Here is a 27371-nt window from a genome sequence, read left to right as displayed (position 1 = left end):
TTTCCACCCTAGCAGCACACATGTTCCACATAAGCTACTGTAACTCATATGTGATCAGATTTAGTCACAATCAAGTTATTGCACCCATTTTTGTCTGACTCAGCAAAGCACTCTCATCAATTTTGCACACGGAAGACATTTGCTTCACATGCTTCAAAATTTGCACAGGGCTCTTCTTGTAATCGCTTCCTGAGAACCATCCATCGTTCACACCGCGAAAATCGGACGACTGCGGTGGGCCGGGCACGTAGCCCGAATGTCAGACAGTAACCCGGTGAAAATGGTTCTCGAAAACGATCCGACGGGCACAAGAAGGCGAGGTGCGCAGCGGCAAGGTGGATCAATCAGGTGGAAGATGACTCCGTAGACTGCGTGGCTGGCGACGTATAGCAACGGACCGAGCCGAATGGAGAAGACTCTTGTATACTGCACAGGCCACTTCGGCCTTAGTCTGATTAAATAATAATAATCGGATATGTATTTTTAGTTTAAATTTGAACTTTTGTCGAAGGTAATTTACTCATAATTTTAATATATAGTAAAATACTAGTAAATTTAAATTTTTTCGAAGAAATTTTCAAAGTCGATTTATTCAATTTAAAAAAAAAATACGTTCCCGTAATTTTTGCAGTAAAAGTTACTATATATATGCCCTTTCAGATAACACCTTCAAAAAAAAATTAATCGAACCATCTCCATGAGATATAGGCATTTTGAGATTGCATAGTTTTTCGGTATAAATTGCATATAACTTTTAAATGGTAAGACTTATAAACATGATGTGTTCAGCAAAAATATGCACCATCACTTGCTCTTCATTTCTTCTGAAGACCGCATTCTCGTAAAACTCAAAACAAAAAATTCGAATAGAAAACTGATTTTCTTGGGGTCACCCTAGGTTAAAATCGAAAATTTCATTTACTGAACTCAATTTATGTGCTAGACACAAGGTGTCTTCGGCAAAGTTGCATCAAATAATGTTTACTGCAAGTTTGCTGAAGAGGTCATCCACAAAAACCCCGAAATAAAAAAGTTTAATTTCAGTTTTGAGAAACGATAAGGACCACCCTATCGAACTTTTTGTCCGAAGAAGCAATATTTTATTATAAACAACTTCACTGAAGACACCAAATGTCTAAATAGAACGAAAACGGAGGAAAATAGTTTTTTCCTGCTAAATAACTGAATCGGACCATTGTGCAATGTTTTTAAGCTGTGTTGACACTACAAACTCAATGTAAGTTGTATCATGTAAAAGTGGAAACTGCTAAAGAACTTAGTTTGTTCCATTATATTTTTTGTCAAGGTTGCCTATAGCTTTAAACTGTTCTAACAAGCTTTATCGTTGATTAATTACGGTGATTATCTATTAAGTTCTATTCAAGGTCAGGTATAGGATTCACTTTTCGGTGGCAAGCTAAACCTTCATCACGCCTATTGCCTATCTGTTTGTAAAAATTATCGAGAATGAAGCCGTTATAAGATTGTTCATATACCATCATTATAGTGTGTGGTATTTTTTATTATTGCTCTTCGAAGTGAGGCATAACAAAATAAAACTGGCACCACGTTCCTAGTTTTGAAAAAACTTCTACTCAGTGAATCCAGCAGTCGATTCCCTACGAATATCTTGAATACTTTGTTTTTCAATAAATGCCTAGCTAGCTAAATGTAAGCGAGGCTACGACTCAGCGTCACAGGGAACGCATCAGAAAAGTATTGCCGAAAAGAAGAGAACTCACATCATTATCACTGATGAAAAGGCCTCTGCCTGACTGCACTACCATTCAAGGCTCCAAGACACGATGTCCGTTGGATCACATGCAAATATGCCAGATATGTAACGCGGCACCAAACAAAAATAATCAACATGTGATTCCACCACCACACGATATGTCTTTGGTTGCCATCTCAGTGCTAATGGCGTAAGCCGACCCACGGCGGCAAGGTAACAGATCCGAGGGGAAGGAAGGATGCACTTACCAGTCAAAATGCACTTTTACCAAAATGTAAACTGCATATTTCCATGCGGCTGCGCGCCGATTCATTTTTAACTGCTGAGGTTGCTTGAGAAAATCACCGTGGCGCGATGGCGCAGTGGTCTATTCTTTGGTACTAACCGATATTGAATTGGTGTTGACATATACAGCAATAACCATACATCCACCGACAAACCGACGGGCCTCTCTGATTCCAAAATTGGCAAAAAAATACAATCGTTTTACTCCGAGTGTAGTAACTCGTTCTGTCATATACTAACATTAACGTTCTTTTGATTGGACAAGTTGAGAAAAAGAAAAAGCAAAATGCGCGCAATCCACCAGCTGGTCGACGTAAACATTATATGCACGTTTTAAACAATCTACACAGCGATGAGGATAAAAATAACCAAGAAATAGAAAATCGTTTTCGATGCTTAAATCGACATTTAAGTTTTTACGATCATTACACACATTTTTGAAAATCGAATGTTTTTCATTTGGCTAACAAATCCTATCATAAAAATCTTGATATTTATAATATCGAATATTGATTATTACGTGGAAGCTGATGAAATAAATTAAAGAGTGCATGACCAAATTTTCCCGCACATTTGTGAGAGCTGTTGTGTAAACCATCGCACAGATGGAGCTACGTAATGGAAGGAGAGTAATTGCCAAGAAATTTGAAGAACTGTATATGGGAAGGCACGTCGGTTTATCGGTGATACATCTATTCTTGTTTGTTCTACAATTCGATAATTACCTAGGGTAAATGATCCAATAGTGGAGGAACTAAGCACGTCCCAACACTATTCATTTTCCCAGAATAATTATTATCATCAGACTAAGGCCGGAATGGCCTGTGCTGCAAATAAAAGACTTCTCCATTCAGCTCGGTTCAAGGCTGCACCCTGCACTTCGCCAACCACGCAGTCTGCGGAGGGTCCGCAAGTCGTCCTCCACCTGATCGATCCACCTTGCCCGCTGTGCACCTCGCCTTCTTGTTCCCGTTGGATCGTTGTCGAGAACCATTTTCACCGGATTACTGTCCGACATTCTGGCTACGTGCCCGGCCCACCGCAGTCGTCCGATTTTCGCGGTGTGAACGATGGATGGTTCTCCCAACAGCTGATGCAACTCGTGGTTCATTCGCCTCCTCCACGTACCGTCCGCCATCTGCACCCCACCATAGATGGTACGCAACACTTTCATTTTGAAAACTCCCAGTGCGCGTTGGTCCTCCACGAGCATCGTCCAGGTCTCGTGTCCGTAGAGAACTACCGTACGATTTCAAGCCACTATGCGTCTCCGAATTTCTCTGCTGGTATCGTTATCGGCGGTCACCAGTGAGCCCAAGTACACGAATTATTCAAGCACCTCGATTTCGTCACCACCGATACAAACTCGTGATGGGTGGCTTACATTGTCCTCTCTTTAGCCACTTCCTATCATGTTTCGTCTTCGACGTGTTGATGATTAGTCCAATCCGTTTAGCTTCGCTTTTCAGTCTGATGTAGGCTTCCTCCATCCTATCAAAGTTACGTGCCATGATATCAATGTCTTAGGCGAAACCAAATAACTGGACGGACTTCGTGAAAATCGTACTGCTCGTATCAATCCCTGCCCTTCGTATTACTCCCTCCAAAGCGATGTTGAATAGCAGACAAGAAAGACCATCACCTAGCCGTAACTCTCTACGCGTTTCGAAGGGACTCGAGAATGCCCCTGAAACTCGAACTACGCACATCACCCGATCCATCGTCGCCTTGATCAGCCGTATCAGTTTGGCACGTGGCCTTTACGTGAACGGTTCAACTTCTCATAGAACTTTCGTGCGTTATTAGCGCGGTACAGTTCCTCCGTCTCTTCACGGTCTCGATCTTCCTGCTGGCGCTTTTTCCTCCGGAAAATCGAGTTTTGTCTGTTCCGCGCCCGTTTGTATCGTGCCTCGTTCGCCCTCGTGCGGTGTTGCAGCAATCTCGCCCATGCTGCATTCTTCTCCTCAACTAACAGTTCACATTCGCCGTCATACCAGTCGTTTCTCTGATCCGGAGCCACCGTGCCTAGTGCAGCGGTTGCGGTGCTTCCAATGGCGGATCGAATATCTCTCCAGCCATCTTCAAGAGATGCTGCGCCTAGCTGCTCTTCCGTTGGGAGTGCCACTTCCAGCTGCTGCGCGTAGTCTTGGGCTAGTCTACCGTCTTGCAGCCGCCCAATGTTAAGCAGCGGCGGACGACTCCGACGCGTGTTGATCACCGTCGAGAGTTTTGAGCGCAGACATACTGCGACGAGGTAGTGGTCGGTTTCAATATTCGCACTGCGGTAAGTGCGTACGTTCGTGATGTCGGAGAGGAATTTACCGTCGATTAGAACGTGGTCGATTTGGTTTTCCGTTACTTGATTAGGTGATTTCCATGTGGCCTTGTGGATATTGTTACGGGGGAAGAAAGTGCTTCGCCTATCGTCCCAGAATAATATCTAATCTAATTTCACTTACCTTGATTATGCATTCGAAAGCTCTCCGCTTCTGTTTTATTAATAAAATGCTTCTGGAGGAAGAGAATTCATTTTTCAAGCCTAAAATTACAACTCCAATTACTGGGACAATGTTCCAATAGTTGCGATATTTCTTAATTTGCGTTCCTATAGTTGCGGATCTCATTGTTTTCTAATGGAACTCGCAACTATAGGAACACTACCGCAACTATTGGTGTATTAGACGAAAAAATGTTAAGGTATTTTGGTGATATTTACCAGTTGAGAAGGGCTACCAAATATATTGTGGCTTGGTTTGGAAACTGACAGATATACTAACTGTTTGACAGTGTGGGTTGCTGCGATTGATTTGTAAGTTTTGAGTATATCATACTGCCGCAACTATAGAAACACCCACGACTATGGAAACTTTTACCCTACTTGTTTTTTATTTGTTAATTGTCACTCTGATTTTATTTTTATTTATTACCAGACTAAGGCCGGTGTGGCCTGTGCAGTACACAAAAGTATTCTCCATTCAGCTCGGTCCATGGCTGCACGTCGCCAACCACGCGGTCTGCGGAGGGTTCGCAAATCGTCTGGAACCTGATCGATCCACCTTGCCCGCTGTGCACCTGGAACAAAATTTTGGAGACTACCTTGTAGGCGACGCTCAGTAATGTGATTGCGCGATAATTGGTACAATCCAGCTTATCGCTTTTTTTGTAGATGGGACACACGACACCTTCCTTCCACTCCTGCGGCAGAACCTCATCCTCCCAAACCTTGGTAATTACCCAGTGCAGCGCTCTAGCTAGTGCCTCACCACCGTGTTAAAACAGCTCTCCTGGTAATTGATCAACTCCAGGGGCTTTGGTGTTTTTCAGCCGGTCGATCTCCTCCTGGATTTCCTGGATATTCGAAGGCGGAAGTCGTATATCCTGCGTGCGTGCTCCTAGTGCTTCATTACCATACTGGCACCGTTGTCTCGCCTCATCGCCTTTCAGGTGCTCTTCGTAGTGCTGCCGCCACCTTTGGATCACCTCACGCTCGTTTGTAAGAAGGTGGCTGTGGCACGTGGCCCTTACGTGAACGGTTTAACTTCTCATAAAACTTTCGTGTGTTATTAGCGCGGTACAGTTGCTCCGTCTCTTCAAGGTGTCGACCTTCCTGCTGGCGCTTTTTCCTCCGGAAAATCGAGTTTTGTCTGTTCCGCGTCCGTTCCCGTTCCCGCCCTGCTCACATTCGCCGTCATACTAGTCATTTCTCTGATCCGGGGGATACCGTGCCTACCCAGTAAACCACATATCGTATAACAAATAGCAAATAAAGTCGCATTTGCGTCCATTAAAAATCTAAATCGCATTCCATATCAAACTTTGTCAGATTATTGTCGAACATTGTTGTATTGAATGCATCGTATACGATAATTTTTACCGTAGTGAAAATCAATCGTAATTGTGTAAATAAAAACTCGTAATGACTTATATTCCTTGCAATATCCTATATCAGTGCGAATGAATGTCTACGTGAATCGTAATACAATCGAAACCACTTCAGTCCAAATGGATTGTAGACGTTTCAAGCAGTTATGAAGATATAAATTGTGTAGTTTATGTTGAACAAAAATCCATCCCACTTCAAGATGTGCAGTATGGTGCAGTGGTAGAGTATCCACCTGCAAATCTAAAGATCGCATGTTCGAGACTTGGTGCTGATAAGATTTTTTTTATTTTCTATATTTTAATGTTTAATCGTAATAATGTTCTTTTGATGTCGGGAAAAATCGTAGAATAAAACTCTTATGTACCTATATCGCCTCCACTTTGGTACGTATATAGCCAATTTGTGCATTATATACGATTAAGTTGGTTCTTATATAATAACCTATATCAAGAGCTATAGGTACCAAAATGTTGACTGGGTAGTGCAGCGGTTGCGGTGCTTCCAATGGCGGAACGAATATCTCTCCAGCCATCTTCAAAAGACGCTGCGCCTAGCTGCTCTTCCGTTGGGAGTGCCGCTTCCAGCTGCTGTAGTCCTGGCTAGTCTATCGTCTTGTAGCCGTCTAATGTTCAGCCGCGGTTGACGACTCCGACGCGTGTTGTACACAGCTTTCTAGTTTAACAGAGCCCACTATCAAACCCAACCACATCCTAGGCAAGCCTCACAACTTGCAGTGGCCTGCTGCTCGGTGGTCCTGCTGCTCGGTATGAAAATATTAAATTTTAGGGGGTTTTGAGACTGCAGAGGATAATTCATAAATTGCGTATAGGTAAGCATTTGAACTAAGCCTCTACACTAAATAATTCTACACTAGTCACACAAATAGCTCTTAGGACTATCGTAGTTGTCAATAAATGTGTTCTTTTGTAATAACCGATATTATGTTGACAAATATAGCAATAATCAAACATCTATCGTTGTTTGTTCTACTACCTAATAATTACTTGGTTTTTCATTTGTTAATTGCCACATGTCACAAAAACATAGTTCATCACGTTCCTCTATTTAAATATGACTATTAATCTGATTATACTGAATGATAGAAAACTTCCAGTTGCTTCATATGAAATTTACATAATATAAAATGATACAATCTTCGGTTGTGGACTAAGCGAATATTTTGTTCTCGAGCGATGGGGAAGCCCCATATTAATTGCGAAATCGCAATAGTCACAGGCCGCAAGCCATAGAGAATAGAGGGTTCTGAAGATATTCTGGAAGCTTAGGATGTTTGAACGACAATGAAACTTATATTATCAATACAGACAAAAATACATATGTGCAAAATAAAGCAAATAAACATCTATACATTTTAATTTTGACTATTCGATAGCATCACCTCTTTACCGTTATTTTATATATTGGTGGTTTAACTGCATAGTGTGGATACTTTTCTTTTTCGTCGTTAGCAACCATAGTCATGCTCATGATTTCGTTAAATTTGATGAATCATTTCTCGCTTCACTTTTCAAAAGCACCTAATTAACATGAATTAATTTGAATGTTGCAATCCACAGACTAATATGAAAACTTTTGTTTTGCAGCACTCAATTTAATTCATGAAAGAAATGTTACTTAGGTCCTTTTGAAAAGTTAAGCAAGATTTCATCCATGCTGGCAGATTCAAATTGATTACGGGACTCAGTCAGATGCAATTCTATAGACCATACGACGAAGGCGACGTTCAGTGGAATCACATTGTCAAGAACCGTTGATTGCGCTAATTAATAAATTTTGACTCTCCAATTAGCAGTTTTGTGATCAAGGATTTGCGCTACTGCCTTAGCTGTTTGTAGGTAGTGAGTTATCTATAGCTATTTAGTTTTCTCGTTTTGGTTCGCAGCGATTGAGAGAGCATCATTCGACCGCATCCAACTAGCTATAGCTGAAGACTATGAGTGGTACATGCGCTGTGGATTGTCACGTCGTTCTCCACATCATAACATGACATCATGAATTCACGTTCTCTCGTGTTCTGTACACAAATGTTAACTATCCTCAGTATTGAATTGGATTCCATCGCGACCAAGTCGTAGTTAATTCTTTATAAGTAGAAGGGAAAATCATATTCTACGAAGTAGTTTTTCGTGTGGTATAGTTGTTTGAATCAGATAATGGATCGTCATTTTCAAAGGTTCGTGGCGATGTAATGGTTAAAGCCTGTTGGAACTGGGTGTTGACATGATAACTAATTACCTACTACTTATAATTGAAATTCATGTTTTCTTGTCCACAGGTAATCATGATTAAATTCGTTATAATTTCTGCCCTGGTGGCTGGAGCTTCTGCAGGTGAGTCATAAAATCGTCCATTACTCATCGCCAGTTTTCTAATATTTGTTTTTATTTTCGCTCTTCAGGATACGCCAGCAGTCAGTATGCCGGTGCCGGTACGTCCTCTGGTCTTTACAACCAGCTCAACACAGGACAAAATGCTTATGCTGACAAGTACCCCTATACCAATACAGGTTTCAACGGGGGCTTCGCTTCACAGTATGGCGGCCCGAACGGAGTGGGAGCCTCGGCGGGATCCGGAGCATTCGTACCTGGATTCGCTCCGTTCCAACCGGTACCAGTTTTCCCCAGCGCATTCGATTTCAACAGCTTCTATCAGGGACTGCAAGCCAACTTTGCCAAGTAATGCTTATGTCTTTCAGATCGTGTTTCGCTGTTTCGAATTAAGTTTTTCCCCTGTGCTCTAACCGCGAATGGCTTCGATGATTAACGCTTCTTTTTCTGTATAGTTCTCACACTTATGTTATGGAATAATTTTTGAATTTTTCGCAAAACCTGTTTTGAGGGCATTACTCGAACCATCCACAGAGATGATCTCAGTCTTTCTCGATGCTTCCGTTTTGATTCGTTCACATACTTTACGTAAAATGTTTGCTATTCCAATACATTCGTGCAATTTGATTAGCAAAATGCATTTTCTCGCGCGCACCAAAGGTTATCAAAATTCCATCCACAGCCGCGTGTCTCCAATAATCGGTAATTACCATTCTGGTCGCATGCGATCCAGAATTCCCGAACAAGAAGTTGTACCTCACTAGCCTTGCTAATGTACCCATCCCATATTCGAAAAATTTAGCTTGGCAGCGACACAGGCTTACGCGCTGGGAGGAGCAACAGCTGTTGCATCTGCATCGCAATTTGACTATCCCGGGTATTATCAACCGGCGGCTCATCAGCCGATCCGTGGCCAGCAGCATTCGGCGTCATCCAATTCATATCATAGCAACAACTACAACAACGCTTATAAGTAATTTACAGCATGAAAGTGGTTCATTCAAGCAGCATGGTTTGTGAAAGGTGGATTCATCCTCATTATCATCACATACAAGCAAATATCATATCATAGCTGTATTAAGTGGTTCGATTCAAATTATGCCCGTTAGCCGTCCTTTCCTGTTCTCCAGACTTCTTGAATATTTCAATGGTGAAATAGGATGTTTTGCATGTGTTTTAATCAAGCTATGACAAAGCTCTCGACGGCGCACACCGACCGAAATCGTATTTTTAGCACGTTCAATTATTAATACCTTTATTATACGATTTAGCGTAAGCCTGTCTTCCAGACATTTTATCAGTAAGTTAATGCGCTTCTTCAGCTTAATGATCAATCCTCCTATGGGTGGGAAACTTTATACAAGGTTTCACCCCAAAAAATAAATCTGACAATTATTGTATAAAATCTTGGCATATACAATTCTGTAAGCTTTTTATACAGATATTGTATTAAAGTAATACCAATACCAATGTATATGCCAAATTATTATATAGTTTCTGTAAGGTTATTATGCAGAACTGTATTAAAATCTGCCATTCGTTGGCTGGGTGTTGTGTCTTCACGAAAGTTATTACACAAGTGCTCCTGATAAAAGTGGTCGAATTCGTCAAGTACGTTATTTTATTTCTGTTTTTTTAATCTTTCGTTTATTTTGGAGGCTCAATTGCCGTGTAGCGTTACGGAACCGAAATCAAGTTTAACAATTCATTTCTTAAATCTCATACATAATGTTAGTTTTGGGGAACCGAAAGACTCGCGGTTTGGTCGAGGTTAGGGAATACAATAATATAGTAGGAAAGGAAAGGAATTTAGGGTGCTTAACTAATTAGGTTGTTGATGTTCACATAGTTGACATTCTTGGCGATGTTTCACATCTGTAACGGGACAAACATTTTTTTTGGGAGACAACAATGAGAGGAAGACATACGAAAGGTGTTAGCGACAGACATTGAAATGGACAACAAGAGGAAGACATTCGATATGGGGAACGACAGACAAGGGGGTGGGCAGACTAAGATCACAATCGTACATCAGCAACTTTCACAAATTGGTGGACAAGGGACATGTATTCGAGATCAAGGCCCGCCAACACTTCCCTAATAGGCTTTGGTTGTTTCCCTCGGACCCGGAGATGTTCAGTTAATGCAGATCTGGGGCCGCGATTCTCCTCGCACGCCCACACGACATCATCAATGTCCTGATAATCCTCGCCACAAACACAGAGATTGCTTTCCGAGAGCCCCACTCTGAAAATATGTGCGTTTAACGTGTAGTGATTGGACATTAGACGACACATGGTTCGAATGAAGTCTCGTCCTATATTCAATTTTTTGAACCATGGACGCTTCGACACCTGCGGGCGAATTGAATACAGCTATCTACCCAGCTCCCCATTTGTCCATTTCTGCTGCCAGCTGATCAAGGTTTCCTGACGAACTAATGAGAAAAATTCATCGAAGGTGATTTGCCGATCGTAAATATCACCTTCCATAGCGCCCACCTTAGCCAAAGAGTCCGCTTTCTCATTTCCCGGGATCGAGCAATGAGAAGGAACCCAAGCCATGGTGATTGTGAATGACCGTTTTGATAAAGCACTCAAAGCTTTCCGTATCCCGGTTAGAAGATACGCTGAGTGCTTTACAGGTTTCATTGACCGAACAGCCTCCAGGGTACTTAGACTGTCGGTGAAGATAAAGAAGTGGTCAGGAGGTAGGGATGCAATATGCTCGAGTGAATAGTGTACAGCTGCTAGCTCAGCGGTGTACACGGAACAAGGATTTTTCAGCTTAAAGTAGGCACTATGAAAAACGTTAAAAACACGAAACCAGTGGAGTCATCCATTTTTGACCCGTTTGTAAAAAAGCTTCTCTCGTCTGGCATGCCCGTATTTGCTTGCAAATAATGGAGGTATGACCTCCGCACGAAGAAAGTCTGGTATTCCATGAACCTCCTGCTTCATGGACAGATCAAAAGTAACAGAGGAACTGTAAGAGTATAAGAAGTTAGCACGATTGGTGTTTACCGAAGATGGGCTTACCTCCAGCGTCATATACCAGTGGTAAATACTCATGAATCGAGATTGAGGGTTTTGTTCGAGCAGCTTCTCGAAGTTGTCAATGACCAATGGATTGAGAACCTCACAGCGGATGAGGAACCGGAGCGATAATTCCGCGAAACGATCTGTCAGAGGCAGTACTCCCGCAAGTACTTCCAGACTCATCGTATGAGTCGAATTCATACAACCCAACGCGATACGAAGACAGCGGTACTGAATCCGTTGAAGCTTCAGCATGTGTGTTTTAGCCGCGGACTGGAAGCAGAAACTACTGTATTCGAGAACCGACAGAATGGTTGTTCAGTTGCAGCAGTTTGCCACCCAAGCAGCACACTAGTCATAAACGAGTTACTGTGACTCATGTACGCCAAAGTCCAGTCATATATAAGTTGCTGCAACCTAATCGGTCTAAATAGTGCTGCTCGGGCATCCTGGAGGATGAGGATCGCAGCGTGAAGAGTAGAGTGAGTTCCAATCAAATACGCGATAGCACAAGGAAGTAGGTCGGTTCATTGGGCCAGACAGATTAAGTGAATAGTCTAGGAACCTCCCCCGAATACAATGAGTCAAATACCGCTGTTTAAATCCGTGCAGTCCCGCGAATCGAAACCAGCAGTGACGATATCATCTTCCGGTCAAAACTTTTTGAACGTTCCGAAAGCGTCCATCGTAGTACCGGGTCAGTGTTGTGATTCACATCTATTATCTTTGCCTCTGGCGGAGCACCAGCAGTTTAGTGTGCCAGATCGGCCAGAACTACAACCACCGTCGCGTTGTAAACAGTGTATAGTGACAAGTGCTAAAGATCATTATGAGATTAAGCTTTCTTCCGGATATGAGAACTTCGTGAGGAAACCGACAGCAGCTACATGGAATCCGTCATGGCCATTAGTCACACAACCTGCAGCAGCTGGATATCAGCCCCCGATGACGTTCCGTTCAACATACTGTCGACCTAATTATGCGTTGAACTCTACGGAATATTTGCTGTCAACAGACTATCAGCGTGGGTCTGTACCAAGGACGTCTATAGAATGGAAAACCTTCCTGGACATCAAGGCAATGGCACCCAAGTGCAACCTTGTCGAGTACCAGGACGCACAGCAGAGCAACTGGCCGCTCGCCAAGTCATACCCCTAGGAATTGCCCATTTTTTTCGGTAGCCCGCAGGATTGGCCGCTTTTCTTGAGTACCTTCAATAACTCTATAGAAGCATTCGGCTACAACGATGTTGAGATTCTGGAGCATTTGCATGGCAGACCGGAAGTGATTATCTATTCCCTTCTGAAGCGGATGCGAGATTCCCTATCCCAGGGGTAAGGATTTGACAACCCTGATTAAGTTTGGAATGGGTGTTGGGAACATGGTGGAACACATGATTCTGGCACAACAACATCAGCATATCAGCAACCCAATGCTGCTGCAAGAATTAGTGGCCAGACTTCTACCTAATCTGAAATTACAGTGGGTTTGGCGACATTCAACGACTTCATGAAGGACTTTGTTACTATGGCCAGCGATGTAACTCTGCTGACTGGTACAGGTGAAACAGCAAACGAGACAGCACTGCAAAGGAGAAGCTGTTCGTCCATCATTATCCATCAACGACGTCGGGGTCATCTGAGATCGAAACGAGTAACCTTACCGTGCAATGCCCCAAGACAGATCATCGTATTGCTGAACATGGAAAGTTATGCGGCAAAAAGGGCTGTGTAGAAAATTTTTGATCCCTCACAGTTCATGGCTAAGAATGCGGAGTTGGAGAATGTCGCATGTGTCACCATGCTCTACCAAGGTACAGTCTGGAACAGTTCCATCGTCAACGTCGCGTCGGTTGAGTGAAACATCGTTCATCAAAATCACCATTCCGTTACATTTTGTGTTGTGATGCGCTATCCTCCTGTCACGCTGCATTACAACGGAAAAGCGTAGAAGTATTCGCCTTCTTGGATGATGGATCTTAATCAACGATGATGGAAGCAGTGGTAGCCAAAAAACTGGGCGCAACAGGACCGACTGAACCGCTATATCGAGATCGAGAAACATTCTCATCACATCAATATCACTATTTCCGGACATGGTAACCGAATTTCCACTGAAGGCAAGGACAGTGGGTCAACAGAAACTACCAAGCCTACGATGGGTTACGAGGAACTTTGTCGTGATCACCCATACCTAACAAAGCTTCCCCTGTCAAGTTAAACCAGTGCTGTTTCTCGCATCATCATCGGTGTAGACAACGCCAAGCTGATCAGTATACTGAAAAGTAGAAACGGAGAGCTGGTTGCGGTGCCGGTATCATGCCGTTGGTAGCAGCCCAGTGGATTACGTGTACACGTAACCTGTAACGGAATACTACGATTTACATTGATAGCGGCGAAGACGAAAGTAGCACTCCTAAAACTGTTATCTATTCCACGGCTGGAATTGCAAGCGGCTCTTATCGGGAGCCGTTTACTGGACACCATCTGCAAGGCTCTAACAATCCCAATCTCGGCCCGAAATCTGTGGACGGATTCTACATCTGTTTTGGCGTGGCTGCGGTCCGAGTCGCGGCGATGTCACCAGTTTGTTGTATTTCGAGTTGGAGAGATTCTAACAATAACAACAACAACAATCGACGAGTGGCCGAAGATTCAACTGAACTGAACAACTGAATGTTGCTGATCAGGCGACAAAGTGAAAGATGGATCTTGTTTCAGCCCGGGAGAGTGGTGGTACTCCGGCCTGAGTTTCCTTTCAGACCCGGCGGAGAAATGGGCTGAGCATTCATCTTCACGAATGGGATTTATAAAAATGCGAAGTGTGGAGTATAGAGTACAGAATTGAGGAGTTTTGGGGCCAGAATCATGTCTGTTGGTAAGCAAATCTTTTATGATTGAAAATCTACATTACGATTCTTCAGGACAATAGTCTCGAAAAAGCCATATCAGAAGTAGTTCTGGCACAAGCCAGGCTAGATAGCGTTTTGACCTTGCGTAATAAAACAGACTTAGCGTAAAAATAGTTGCGGATCAAGTGCATGAGGTCGTAAAGGAAAATTTTGCTTGATTACTGGACTGGCTGCTCATTTTTGCTAATGATGTAAGTAGAGCCATAGAAGAACATGAAGAAGAAGTATAAGAAGAAGATGTATAGCGAATTTGTAAACTAATTCGCCTGTAAAAAGGACTCTGATGAGATTTGTAAATAACAAAACAAAAAAATAACATGCGCATATGAAAAAGCTCGCGAATAAAAATGCGTAAAAAAGGATCATGATGTCAATCAAAACTTCTAATTGAAACTATTTAAGAAATATAACATTTTTAATAAAAAGATTCTGTTTATTAAAAACTAGCAGACCCGACAAACTTCGTTTAGCTTAGAATTGATTTATTCTCTGCTTAGTTATCGAGTTATGCAGAAGTTTCTGGTTTATTTGCACGGGACCACCCCCCCTCCTTTTCAGAAGGGTGAGGGGTAGAGTGATTCAAATTTTGACTTTTTTGCTCCCCTATGCTTAAACGATGGCATTTGCTATTTTAATAATCGTCCTAAATTTTTAGCTAATTTGCATGTAATTTGACTGAGCACAAGGAATTTGAAGCTTGTATGAAAATTACTATGAAAACAGCAACTTTTGTGAAAAACCGTTCCCCACCATTGTCTATTAAGCTCTAAAAATGTATGAATATGTTAGCAATATAGGAAATTTAACAAGGGAATATATCGTCGTTGTTGCTAAACGATTTGATACTGACAACAAAAGTTATTAGGGAAATACTGAATTGTGGGAAATTCAATTTAACACGTAAAAGAATAACATCAATATCAATAATGAGCATTTTTGTTTTCTTTATAATTTTGCTCACAAAAGTCAGATTGCTTCGCAACAACAACTGAATTTCAACTTAGGATCTATCCTATGATAGCGATGCGTTACATATATTCAAATAGGTTCCGGGCTGCTTCACGAAACTATCCTTTACATAAGTGGCAATTCTCATAGTAATTTTCATATAACCTTCCAATGGCACGTGCACAATCAAATTACATCCAAATCAGCTGAAAATTTGGGAGGACTATTAAAATAGCAAAAGCAATCATTTAAGCACAGGGGAGCGAAAAAGTCAAAATTTGAATCACTCTAGTGAGGGGTTTAAAAGCACCACAGAAACATACGCAGAAAAAACTACGTTAAAAACAAACATATTCTAGGTAAATCCAAACATAAATCCAGTTTGTTCTGGCATCAAACATAAATATGTTTGGATCAAACATATTGTTGCATTTGAAGCGAACGAAAACTTTTTTTGAATCAAATGTGCGTTTCAAGTTGTTTCAACCAGCTAAATGTTTGAAGCAAACATGGATATTATTGTTTTGGTTCGACCACTCATAATATTTTCTCATCAATTCTACCAATTTTCATATTCTGGTAGCATTAGACTACCAGATTTCACAATTCCAAACGTTCGTATTTCATTTACTTACCTTTCTGTACCTGAAAAACATCCTTATCATCAATTTGGAAGCAAGAAAACATATGATTCCGCTCTTGCTCCTGCTCCTCTGTTGACTTTCGATCGGATCCGATCCGAATGCGAGTTTTTGTTTACTTTTGCAAAAGCGAGCGAGGGGCTGCCCACTAGTGTATGTATAAAACAATCACAGATTTAATTTGGTTTTAAAAATAAATATGTTTGATTCAAACATATTACCATTTTGGAAATAAACATGTATATTTTCGAGGTAAATGGATGAAATTTGTATCCGTGCATATCTTCCCTTCCACATGCCCTTCCCCCTCTGCACATGCCAGATTAGATACCATTTGCTTGGTCAATGCTCGAGTTATGAGGAAATCGATTTATTATTTATTTATTCAGACTAAGGCCGAAGTGGCCTGTGCGGTATATAAGAGTCTTCTCCATTCGGCTCGGTCCATGGCTACACGTCGCCAACCACGCAGTCTACGGAGGGTCCGCAAGTCATCTTCCACCTGATCGATCCACCTTGCCCGCTGCGCACCTCGCCTTCTTGTGCCCGTCGGATCGTTGTCGAGAACCATTTTCACCGGGTTACTGTCCGACATTCTGGCTACGTGCCCGGCCCATCGCAGTCGTCCGATTTTCGCGGTGTGAACGATGGATGGTTCTCCCTACAGCTGATGCAACTCGTAGTTCATTCGCCTCCTCCACGTACCGTCCGCCATCTGCACCCCACCATAGATGGTACGCAGCACTTTCCTTTCAAAAACTCCAAGTGCGCGTTGGTCCTCCACGAGCATCGTCCAGGTCTCGTGTCCGTAGAGGACTACCGGTCTAATTAGCGTTTTGTAGATTGTCAGTTTGGAACGGCGGCGAACTCTATTCGATCGGAGCGTCTTGCGGAGTCCAAAGTACGTACGATTTCCAGTCACTATGCGTCTCCGAATTTCTCTGCTGGTGTCATTTTCGGCAGTCACCAGTGAGCCCAAGTACACAAATTCTTCTACCACCTCGATTTCGTCACCACCGATGCAAACTCGCGGTGGGTGGCTCACATTGTCTTCTCTTGAACCTCTTCCTATCATGTACTTCGTCTTCGACGTGTTGATGACTAGTCCGATCCGCTTAGCTTCCCTCTTCAGTCTGATGTAGGCTTCCTCCATCTTCTCAAAGTTACGTGCCATAATATCTATGTCGTCGGCGAAACCAAATAGCTGGACGGACTTATTGAAAATTGTACCACTCGTGTTAATCCCTGCTCTTCGTATTACACCTTCCAAAGCGATGTTGAATAGCAAACACGAAAGACCATCACCTTGCCGTAACCCTCTGCGGGTTTCGAAGGACTCGAGAATGCCCTGAAACTCGAACTACGCACATCACCCGATCCATCGTCGCTTTGATCAACCGTGTCAGTTTATCCGGAAAACCGTGTTCGTGCATTAACTGCCATAGCTGGTCCCGATCGATTGTATCATATGCGGCTTTGAAGTCGATGAATAGATGATGTGTGGGCACGTTGTATTCGCGGCATTTCTGCAGTACTTGGCGAATGGCAAACACCTGGTCCGTGGTGGAGCGTTCGCCCATAAAACCCGCCTGGTACTGCCCCACGAACTCCCTTGCAGTTGGTGCTAGTCGACGGCATAAAATTTGGGATAGTACCTTGTAGGCGGCGTTCAGCAATATGATTGCGCCTTAGTTGCTACAATCCAGCTTATCGCCCTTTTTGTAGATGGGACACACGACACCTTCCATCCACTCCTGCGGCAAAACTTCCTCCTCCCAAATCTTGGTAATGACCCAGTGCAGCGCTCTAGCCAGTGCCTCACCACCGTGTTTAAATAGCTCTCCTGGTAGTTGGTCAACCCCAGGGGCTTTGTTGTTCTTGAGCCGGCCAATCTCCTCCTGGATTTCCTGGAGATCCGGAGCCGGTAGAATTATGTCCTGCGCGCGTTCTCCCAGGTCCATCACCATACCGCCATCTTCGTCTGCCACATCGCCATTCAGGTGTTCTTCGTAGTGCTGCCGCCACCTTTGGATCATGAGGAAATCGATGTTTCATTTGTATGAGAGCCCCCCTTCCCAAAGAAGGGAGGAGTCTCGAACCATCTTAAGAACCTTCGCTGGCCCCAAAAACTTCTGCATACAAATTTCCACGCCGATCGGTTCAGTAGTTTCCGAGTCTATAAGGGTCAGACAGACAGAACATAAATTTAAAAAATAGATGCCCTAAGAAACTAGTGTGGAGGTAAATGGAGGAATCGGATTTTAAAAATATAAAATAAATCATAAAACTAATTCGATTTGAAGTTTGTTTTTACTTAAGATTATTTGTCATTTAAGTCATCTATTTTTGTATTAACTTCGATACTATAGTCTGCCATTTAGAGATTATAGTTTAGTAGGATATCTAATAAGAGACCATGTTCAAATTGGTGCTTCAAAATTTTCCTTGGAATGCCATGTCGTGTTCAAAATCTCAAAACCTTCGTTTAAATGTGTTATTCAACCATAGTTTTACTGGACAAATCTTATTTTAAAAATTTCTTCAATATTTCAATTATTTTATATTTTTCAAACAAAGACTTATATAAACTTTGTAAGTCCAAATAACTCTCTGTCTAGGCATCAATTTATATCATTTTGTATCATTCTTTTCCTGTTTTACATAAAACTTTGAGCTCATAATAAACAACAAATTGTTGTTGTAATCATTAGTATAATTTTGTGTAACAACCTTCTTGTGGTTTGTTACTTAATCTGGGTTACCATAGTCAAAGCTTCTGGCTAATTCAATGACTACCATCCTCAATATCTACTCCGTAGTATTCAAAAGGGTGTCGCAAAGTCACTGGCCTCTTGCTTTCATCCTCTTCCTACTTATGGTGAAGATGGGCATGGCCAGTAGCAGTAAACATCATGCTTTTTTGCCTTTTCTGAATTCCTGATAGCATTCTAGATAAGAATTTTAAAAATGAAACACTTTTTTCCAATCTACGAATTACACCATAACAATGCTAAGCTAATGTAACTCAGCACCCGTTTAAAATCTTCATACCAAAGTCACTATTTGGTAACTTTTGCTACTACTGAGGTCACTATTTGGTAACTTTTTTCGTCGTTGTTGGTCCACAAAAAAAATCAAAAAATATTTAACTATTGAAAAAGTGAAGCCAATAAGTGCAAAAACGGCTTTTGTCAAGATTTGCTCCGTAGGAACCCTTGAAACTAATTTTTAGTGTTTTGGGTTATTCTTCAGAAATGCCTCGAAATCCGCACTAGTTCAAAATCTTACTTTTATTCGAGATTGTTCAGAACTGGGACAACAGAGCGTTAATGAACAAAGTTTCCAATGAATGACTAAATTTGTTATAAATAAATCAATTAACTCTATGATTAAAGATTATGATTAATGATTTATACATTTTTGACAATGATTATTGATTATGATTACTGAATAAATTAATTTTGGACAATGATTAGCAAATATGAATAATGAATAAAACGTTTGGAGTATGATTAACAAATATGATTAATGAATAAAACGTTTGGAGTATGATTAACGATTACCGATCGTGATTAAATGTTGACGCAATATGTGTATGATTAATGATTAACGATCGATATGATTATTGATTTTTAATATTAAAATTGAATGATTTGAATATTGATCAATAATCAAGTAACCTTTCTGTCATATTGGGTTATTAAAAGAAATTAATATGATTATGATGAAAGATTAATGAACAAAAGTGATGTATGCAATGATTAAAATTGATGATTAATAAACAAACTTAAAACAATTATAAATATGACTAGTGATTAATGATTGACAGTAAAAATCTATAATTAACGATTAGTGATTAAATATTAAATCATATTTTTTTGTGTGATTATGATGAATGAATAATGATTTATTTCATTATTCATTAATCATGATTAAATCTATGATTAATTACTAATGCTCTGGGACAAACTAACCATAATAATCGTTTAGTGTTGCTTTTTCCTCCGAATTAATAAAAAAAATACTAATATGATTCCTTCAAATCGAATAAATATCCGTATTTGAATCAGTTTTTCGAAACATATTCAGAATATGTACAGATCTTATCCAAACTAAATCTTATCAAATCATCCAAAGAAATTTCAAGATTTTCTATTAATTTCTAACAATCTCCTCCAAAACTGTAAAAATCTTTCATTTAATTTAGGTTTGTTCTAAAATTAAGTAATTTTTTACTAATATTCGAGAAATATCTTCCTATATATAAGTAATTTCTTCCGAAGTATGGAAAATTCGTTATGAGTTCGATATTCGGAAAATTCGGGAAAATGTTGGGAAATTTGGAGGATTTCCTTATAATGTCCGAATCCGGCCATTTATTAGGAGCTGATTTGTGTATTTTTGGGTTTTTTGATCGAATCGCATCAGCCGAAACCTATATAAAAGTTCATTTAATCATCATACAATGTTCTGTGAAATTGTTCTGTAGCATACCAACTGCCGTTTTTGCAATTCTGAGGTCAATCGAGCAATCAGAACCAATTTGATTGATTGAGATTGATTGATTTTCTCACCCAAAGACACAATCCTGGGGGGTGCCCCGTGGAATTAGACAACTTTTTGTTTCCTGGGCCAGTCTAATATGCATCTATGGAAACACTGATAGCCTTAGGGATAGACGACGATAGTTTTACTGTGCAATCAAACAACCTTACACCAAGAAGCAAAAACCACTGTTTGAGATAGTTTCAAAAGTATTTCAGTTGAAATTTGAATATGGATGACTTTTCCTATGAAATAGACAAGGAAAATTTCCGTTTGGATATTCAAAAGAAAATCCGTACTTCAGAAAAAAAATTCGGAAATTGAGAAGATATTTAGTTTTTTTTTTAGAAAATATTAGGGATATTAGGAGTAATTATGCCGAGTATTTAAAAAAAAATCAGAAATTCAAAAGATTTTTTTAGCAATATTCAGAAGATTTTTCTATGGAAATTTAAAAAAAATATCCCGATGGAATTAGGTTTTTTTTTGGGGAATCAAGAAGATATTTTTATGTATTTTAATAGAATTTCGTAGAGAAATTCAGAAAATCAATCGGGGAGCTTAGAAGAATTTTCAAACGAAAATTAGAAAAAAAAACTTTCCGTAGTAATCGAAAGAAATTTCGCTTGAAATTTTGGCAGAAGACCATAAGAAAATTTCAAAGAATATTATTGAAATTCTACTATTCTGTATGCCGTGTTTGGAATGAACAATTACGCATTTCCTTTCAGGTAATTTTCTGATTTTGGTTATAGGCCATTCGCAAATAATGTAAAGTATATGACGCTCAAAGCATTACGGTTCTTACACATTTTTAAGATACTTAACACAAAAATTGTTCTTATGGCTCGAAAATGATCATGTTGCGTTTCTCGCGAATAAAAGGTATTATCATTTATTACAATCCAAGTTAAAAATTTAAGAATCATGGAAAAAAGAAAGAATTGTGTTCCTATGTACTTTACTTAACGTGGGGCCCTAGAATCAACGATAAGAATCATGTAGTTTGATATTGGGAAGGTATTCGTTACGTCGAGATTCGGCTGGAACTATAATTGTGACTAGCCATACTGCCCGTGATCGCATATCAGTCCCTTCTTTGCTGGATTTTCTATTCGTATGGGACAAATATGCGATTGTGGGCAGCATACCTCATCAAAAAGTGGCTATGATTATTCATATCTTGTCATTAGTCCATATATCAGACCGCTGCCATGATATCGACATTAACTGTTCCATTCAATCATACGAACCATAGTTCTGGAGCATGATAATATGATATCTGTTATTATAACACGAAGACATATCAATCCACGATCAACTTCTCCGAAATTATTCGTTCATCACTCACTCTAATATATTCAATAAAATGTTTTTAGATCATGTATTCATATTTCTTATATTCTTTTTTCTTTCTTTCTTGGGAATCGTTTTTTCTGCTGCCAATCTTCCGACAATTCACCCTACGTCATGCTGATTTATTGATCTGAACGACCGATCACATCACTGCGCAGTATGTATCAACAACAGCTTGCACACCAGAATGCACTGTTCAACCAGATTCGCCAGCAACAGGCCTTCGCTGCGAACGCTGCCGCAGGAGCTGGAGCCGGAGCCGGTGTAGGAAGTGGGTTCGGTTCGGGAGCTAACTTTGGTGGACCAGGCTATGCGGGATCATCGGCCGCCTATGGGCCAGGAGGAATTCATCAAACGGCACACATCTATCCGGAGAATCCCCAGTCGCCCAACATTGATATTGGCACTCGCTTCGGAGAGGGACAGCCACAGGGAGGACCAGGTAAAAGCAATCACTTGCCGTAAGACGAGTTAGTACTACACTGGGGTCGCTTTTTACGCTTTTACTGCTTTGTATTTCGACCTTAACAATCAAGTGCAAAACACTGAAGGTTACCTTAATGTTGAGGTCGAAATACGAAATAAATAAAATTATAAAGGGATGAAATTAAATTGAATTGTACTAATTTGTCTTAGGGTAAGTAAAGATATTCCCCTAAACAAGTTGTAAATAGTGGTTTGTGCAACTAATTGCAAAAAAAAATCGAGTTTTGCACACACTATTTTCTGCAATTAAGGACAAGCCTCTCGGAATCCAAAACAAAATGTACTCCTGTTTTCAAGGGACCATTGAAAACGGAAACCAAGCACAACTGTCATTTGTATATTATTCCACGCATGCTGCGACCCAGCAAATCTGGAATAATAAAAATGACAGTTGTGCGCTGCTTCTGTATTGAGTGGTGTGCCATTGGAAACGCTAGTAAATTTTGTTTTGATTCCAGAAGGCTAGTCCTTAATATGATAAATCTGCATCAAAATAAAATATGCAATAAATAAAATAGTTTAGTACGTTATACTTTACATGATCTTTTTTGCAAAAAATCATGTTGCTTCAGAAAACAATCAAATTCGATGTTATCGTGCAATATTGAATAGCTCGACGTGGAACGAAAGATGAACCTGGTTTTGGTGAATTTTGATGTAATTTTATTTATTCTGCGGCGCAGAATACACATTTGAACAAACAACTAAATTATAAGAGCAAAATGTTGTCATGTAACTAATGCTCTAATGTTGGTTTTCCATATTAGTTCCATATTAGTGTTATGATGGATTTTATGCAACTCATTTTAGTTGCACAATAGCCATTAAAGTACTCATTTCAATATTTTTTGCAATTACTGATCATAATACCTGGTTTACAGTTTGCGTTTGAGTGATAGAACGGCCTACTTTTCCATACAAACGAAATGAGTGCTTTAATGACCATTGTGTAACTAAAATGAGTTGCATAAAATCCATCATAACACTAATATGGGACTATAATGGAAAGCCAACATTAGAGCAGTAGTTACATGACAATATTTTGCTCTTATAGTTTGATTGTGTATTCAAATGTTATTCTGCGCCGCAGAATAAATAAAATTACATAAAAATTCATCGAAACCAGGATCTTCTTTCGTAGTTTGTCATCAACTAGTTGCAAAAAGATTATTTTTTCAGCACGAGTTGTACGTTGATCCAACGAGGCTTGACGAGTTGGATAAATACTACGAGTGCTGCAACGTATTGCAAACGCTATTTTTGCAATGACGAATCCATAATAACAATCATTATGGTGCTATAATGTGAACCAACATCAGAACACTAGTTACATGATTACATTTAGCTGAATTAGGTTGGATAAGTGTTCAAATAGTGTATTCTCTGCGTCGCGTAATACATGAAATAGTTTGATGAACGTGACATCAAAATGTTCTGAAGGCAAGTTCATCTATTGCTTCATGGTTTGTCGAGCTATGGAATGCAATACGATAATAAATTGATTGATCTGCAGTAACATGATTTATTGGCAAGAATGATCATGTGGAGTAAATTAAACTGTACAATTTTGGTATCGATTTATCATATTAAATCCCATTTTTCGTCACTGCAAAAAATAGCGTATGCAACTCGTTGCAAAACGCGATTTTTTCTGAACTCTTAGTATTTATCCACGTACAACTCGTGCTGAAAATAATTATCTTTGCTTTACGTTGTCTTCGTTCGATTGAGCTTATTTTCAAAAATTCAATATTTCTGACTCACCCACTACACGATATCATAAGCTTTCCTTTTCCACGTAAGTGTGTTTGTAATTGTTGTGAAATGTTCTATCAGGGGTTATTTTTCCATACATTTTAGGTGATGGTGAATTTCATCATTCAAGATTCATATGGAGTTTACTCTGAAGAAACCAAAAAAAAAAAAATTAAAAAAATATTCCAGATCCGCCGATAGTACATTTTAGCTCACCCCTGACACGAAAGAATGAGTATAACTTTCATGTGGTTGATGTTTTAGAGATACCGTGGACCCCGAAAATTTGAACGGTACCTCATTCAAATTAACGGGGTTCTTTTTAATTTGAACTTCTGGTTACTCTATTTGCATCAGAAAAACTGGTTTCTGGCTGCTCTCTTTGTTGGTTTGTTTTGATTCTGCATTCCGTTTCACGATGTTCCATTTTTCTTTTCTCGATTCCACGTGTTAACGTTTGAACCATTTTTAATTTGAACGATGTTCAAACGAACGGGGTTCAAATTAAAAAGTGTTCAGATTAAAAGCGGTCATATTAACGGGGGTCCACGGTACCTACTGATTTATTTTTAATAATATTTGCCGAGAGACACCGTGGCTTGTTCTCAATTGTGATGCGTGTTGCCTAATGGAAGGCGATACCCAACTATTATACTCTAAGCCTTATCTATTCAAAATTAAGTTAAATCGGACTTACTTTCTCATATTTTAGAAATGATTTATCAAATTGTAGAGATTAGTATTAAAACGTCAATTTATCGTATTTTGGTAGCACACATGTGCTGAACACACAATTAATTGGTAGAAAAACCATTCCCCTTCCTATCAGTGGTGTGAGCTATCGTACATGTGCTAATAAATTCGGCAAATTAATAGCTAAGTCGTTTTGAAAATTTGATATTTAAATGTTACTGGGTAAAATGATCAATAGGGGAACCTTAATCCATAATGTATACATTTTCTTATGAATTATTATAATAGGGAGAACATAACTCGTATCAGTAGAATGAACCTTCTGAAGATTTGTTGACATCTGTTTGATAAATTTCTTTTCAGGATTTGTTGGTGTATCGAGCTTCTCGTCTTCATCGAACATTAACGGACAGACACACCGCGAGGCTTCGTCGACGGTGAATGACAACGGAAAGGTCACTTCCTATCATGTGCGCTCGTAAGCAAGCGTGCGTTAGAGAACAGCATTTCGCTTCATGGGAGACAACAACATTTTCAACGGAAATGGGGAGAAATTCAACAGTACTTACTTTCTGAATTAAATAAGACTTTTTGACAATAAAACATTCAAAACTAGTGCTTTTTTGTTGATGTATCGCTTATTATGGAGATTGTCCGTTTTCGAGGAAGAACCAATTCACGGCGTTTCTGTTGCGGTACTCTGTGGGTCTGAGATCCAGCGTTAAATTGAATGTGCTTCGGCACAGATATGGGCTATTGTATACTGTATTGTATGAATGTTAATCTCGTACAATGGGTCTAGGATTTGCATCACTTATTAAAATGTGGAAATCGTTTAATGCATACGATAATTTTTCAATGTTTACATACATATGTAATAAATGCAGTAAAAATAACACGTGTTTGATACATATACTAACTAACTATGATTACGGTATCACTAAAGTGTATATTTTTAGATCACCCACGATCGCGTACTGCCGTTCCTTGTTCCAGAGCCTGACGTTTACCGCCCTATCAATGCTACTGGCCAGGGATTGCAGAAATCGCTCTCAATAGATAACGAACAACGATAAAAATGAGGCGAAAACCTCTTTGAATCATAACAAGCCATGAGAACAAAATTAACGCACTTGTATACAAGTTGGAAAAAATCTGATTCGGGTAGGCGGCCCTTACCGATGGGGTTTAATAAAACTCGTTGTTCTCGCTCATTTCATGTTGGGGACTATATTTTTTTCGCACAGCTGTGTAAAACAAGTTGAAATGCATCATCAGAACCGGTGCCCCCGAAATTTACCATCCCCAGTAACATTTTGGTTTTATACTGGTTTTATAATACTCTTGTAGAGTAATTTATGGTTTGTTTGTTTGTTTGTTTATTAATGACACTTTACACCAGCAAATTATGGTCTTCAAGAGCGTAATAAAACTTACTTGGGATGGGTTGTAGCCCCCCGAATCAGTTCATTATCGTAACAGCTATCGAAAAACGTCTCTCGAGGTATCCTCTCAAGAGTGTATACAAACATAATATTAAGTCAGAGATTTCTGTCTGAAGCGTGCACTTTTCTTGCTGTGGAGTTTCTTCTCGTCACAATCATTCAAACATATTGGTAGATAACCCAAGTAACAATTAAGGTTGTATCAGAGTTTTATAGCGTTCTTCAAAACCTAATCTCAAAACCTTCCATGCAGTCCTCGCAGTTTCCACAACCTCCTGTAGATTTCTATAAAACCATGTTACAGCCAGTTGGCCCAGTTTTATTGCAATCATTAAAACCCAATATGCGTTCCAGCTCAGAACCAACGGTTTTATAATGTACTTCAAGTCTCACATAAAACATGCAACATAAAACCTCCTCTAGACTTGGTGATTTTGAGAACCACTATATAACTGTGTGGCCTCATATCATCGGAAAGGGACCAGCCGAAAGTGATAGATATTAGTCAGAGATTAATGGTACTCACGTGTCGTCCGTAACTGATCGAGGGTAAACTGATTGCTTTCTCGAGCAGGTTGTAAGTCATGGCCTGCTTGTGCTTAATTCAAATAATGCCGCGTTGGCGCGGTTGCGTATGGCGTATCACGAAAAGCCGTAAAGTCGATAAGGTAGATACCACCTATATATGTTATGCATACTACACACTGCCAACCAAGATTTTAAATAACTATAAATTCATGGCACACAATAACCATGATACAACCACTTCATGACTATGATACAACAACAAATAAGCCGATAATGAAACAGTTGTCAACTCTCAGGTTGATTATTTGTTTATTGTTTGTACTCGAAAAAATAATGCTTTTCTTCCTGCAATACATGGATTACATGTCAACAACAAAATTAAAGGAATTATTATCAGCCAGTTCAATAAAAGTTCATATCTGGCTTTGAGTGTTCTATGCATGTTTGAAGGCATGCCAGGGATTTTTCATGGTGAAACCATGATAAATAATCAGTATTTTAACAATGCGCTTCGTTAATTTGTTATTATTTAGAATTTTTCAAGTTTAATTAATTGCCTTAGTTAATTACTTTAAAAATAATTTCAATGAATAACCACTTTGGTTGATCAAATAATCAAAGCATTGTTCCTAAAACTTATTAGGATGTCCAATTTTACCGTTTAAAAGGTGAAACAGAAATTTGCATGATATTTCGATTATGAAATTCATTATTTTTTTCATATCGGCGACATTTTTTCGAATAAAACTTTGATTGCATAAAAAATGCCTCTAT

At 39.7% G+C, this 27371-nt stretch overlaps 1 protein-coding gene across 5 annotated transcripts in view; it reads left to right on the top strand.

Moving 5' to 3' along the window:
• The window catches only part of LOC134212963 (fibroin heavy chain), a 31604-nt gene extending 6365 nt beyond the window's left edge, over window positions 1-25239 (top strand). Inside the window, exons 1-7 of one of the 5 annotated variants that reach the window (XM_062691364.1) lie at window positions 7966-8097; window positions 8200-8254; window positions 8323-8352; window positions 8431-8599; window positions 9054-9224; window positions 21849-22132; window positions 24988-25239. In XM_062691364.1, coding sequence (XP_062547348.1) covers window positions 8206-8254; window positions 8323-8352; window positions 8431-8599; window positions 9054-9224; window positions 21849-22132; window positions 24988-25106 — 822 coding nt within the window. In that variant the 5' untranslated portion in view covers window positions 7966-8097; window positions 8200-8205 and the 3' untranslated portion in view covers window positions 25107-25239. Of the gene's footprint in view, window positions 1-7965; window positions 8098-8199; window positions 8255-8322; window positions 8600-9053; window positions 9225-21848; window positions 22133-24987 lie in introns of those variants that run through there. The other 4 variants (XM_062691360.1, XM_062691363.1, XM_062691359.1 and 1 more) reach the window with 4 other exon arrangements.
• Window positions 25240-27371: the final 2132 nt, after the last annotated feature.

Source organism: Armigeres subalbatus, chromosome 2, assembly GCF_024139115.2.
Source record: "Armigeres subalbatus isolate Guangzhou_Male chromosome 2, GZ_Asu_2, whole genome shotgun sequence".
Lineage (NCBI taxonomy): Eukaryota > Metazoa > Arthropoda > Insecta > Diptera > Culicidae > Armigeres > Armigeres subalbatus.
Note: the sequence above shows the minus strand (reverse complement) of the source record. Positions and strands in the feature narration are given on the sequence as shown.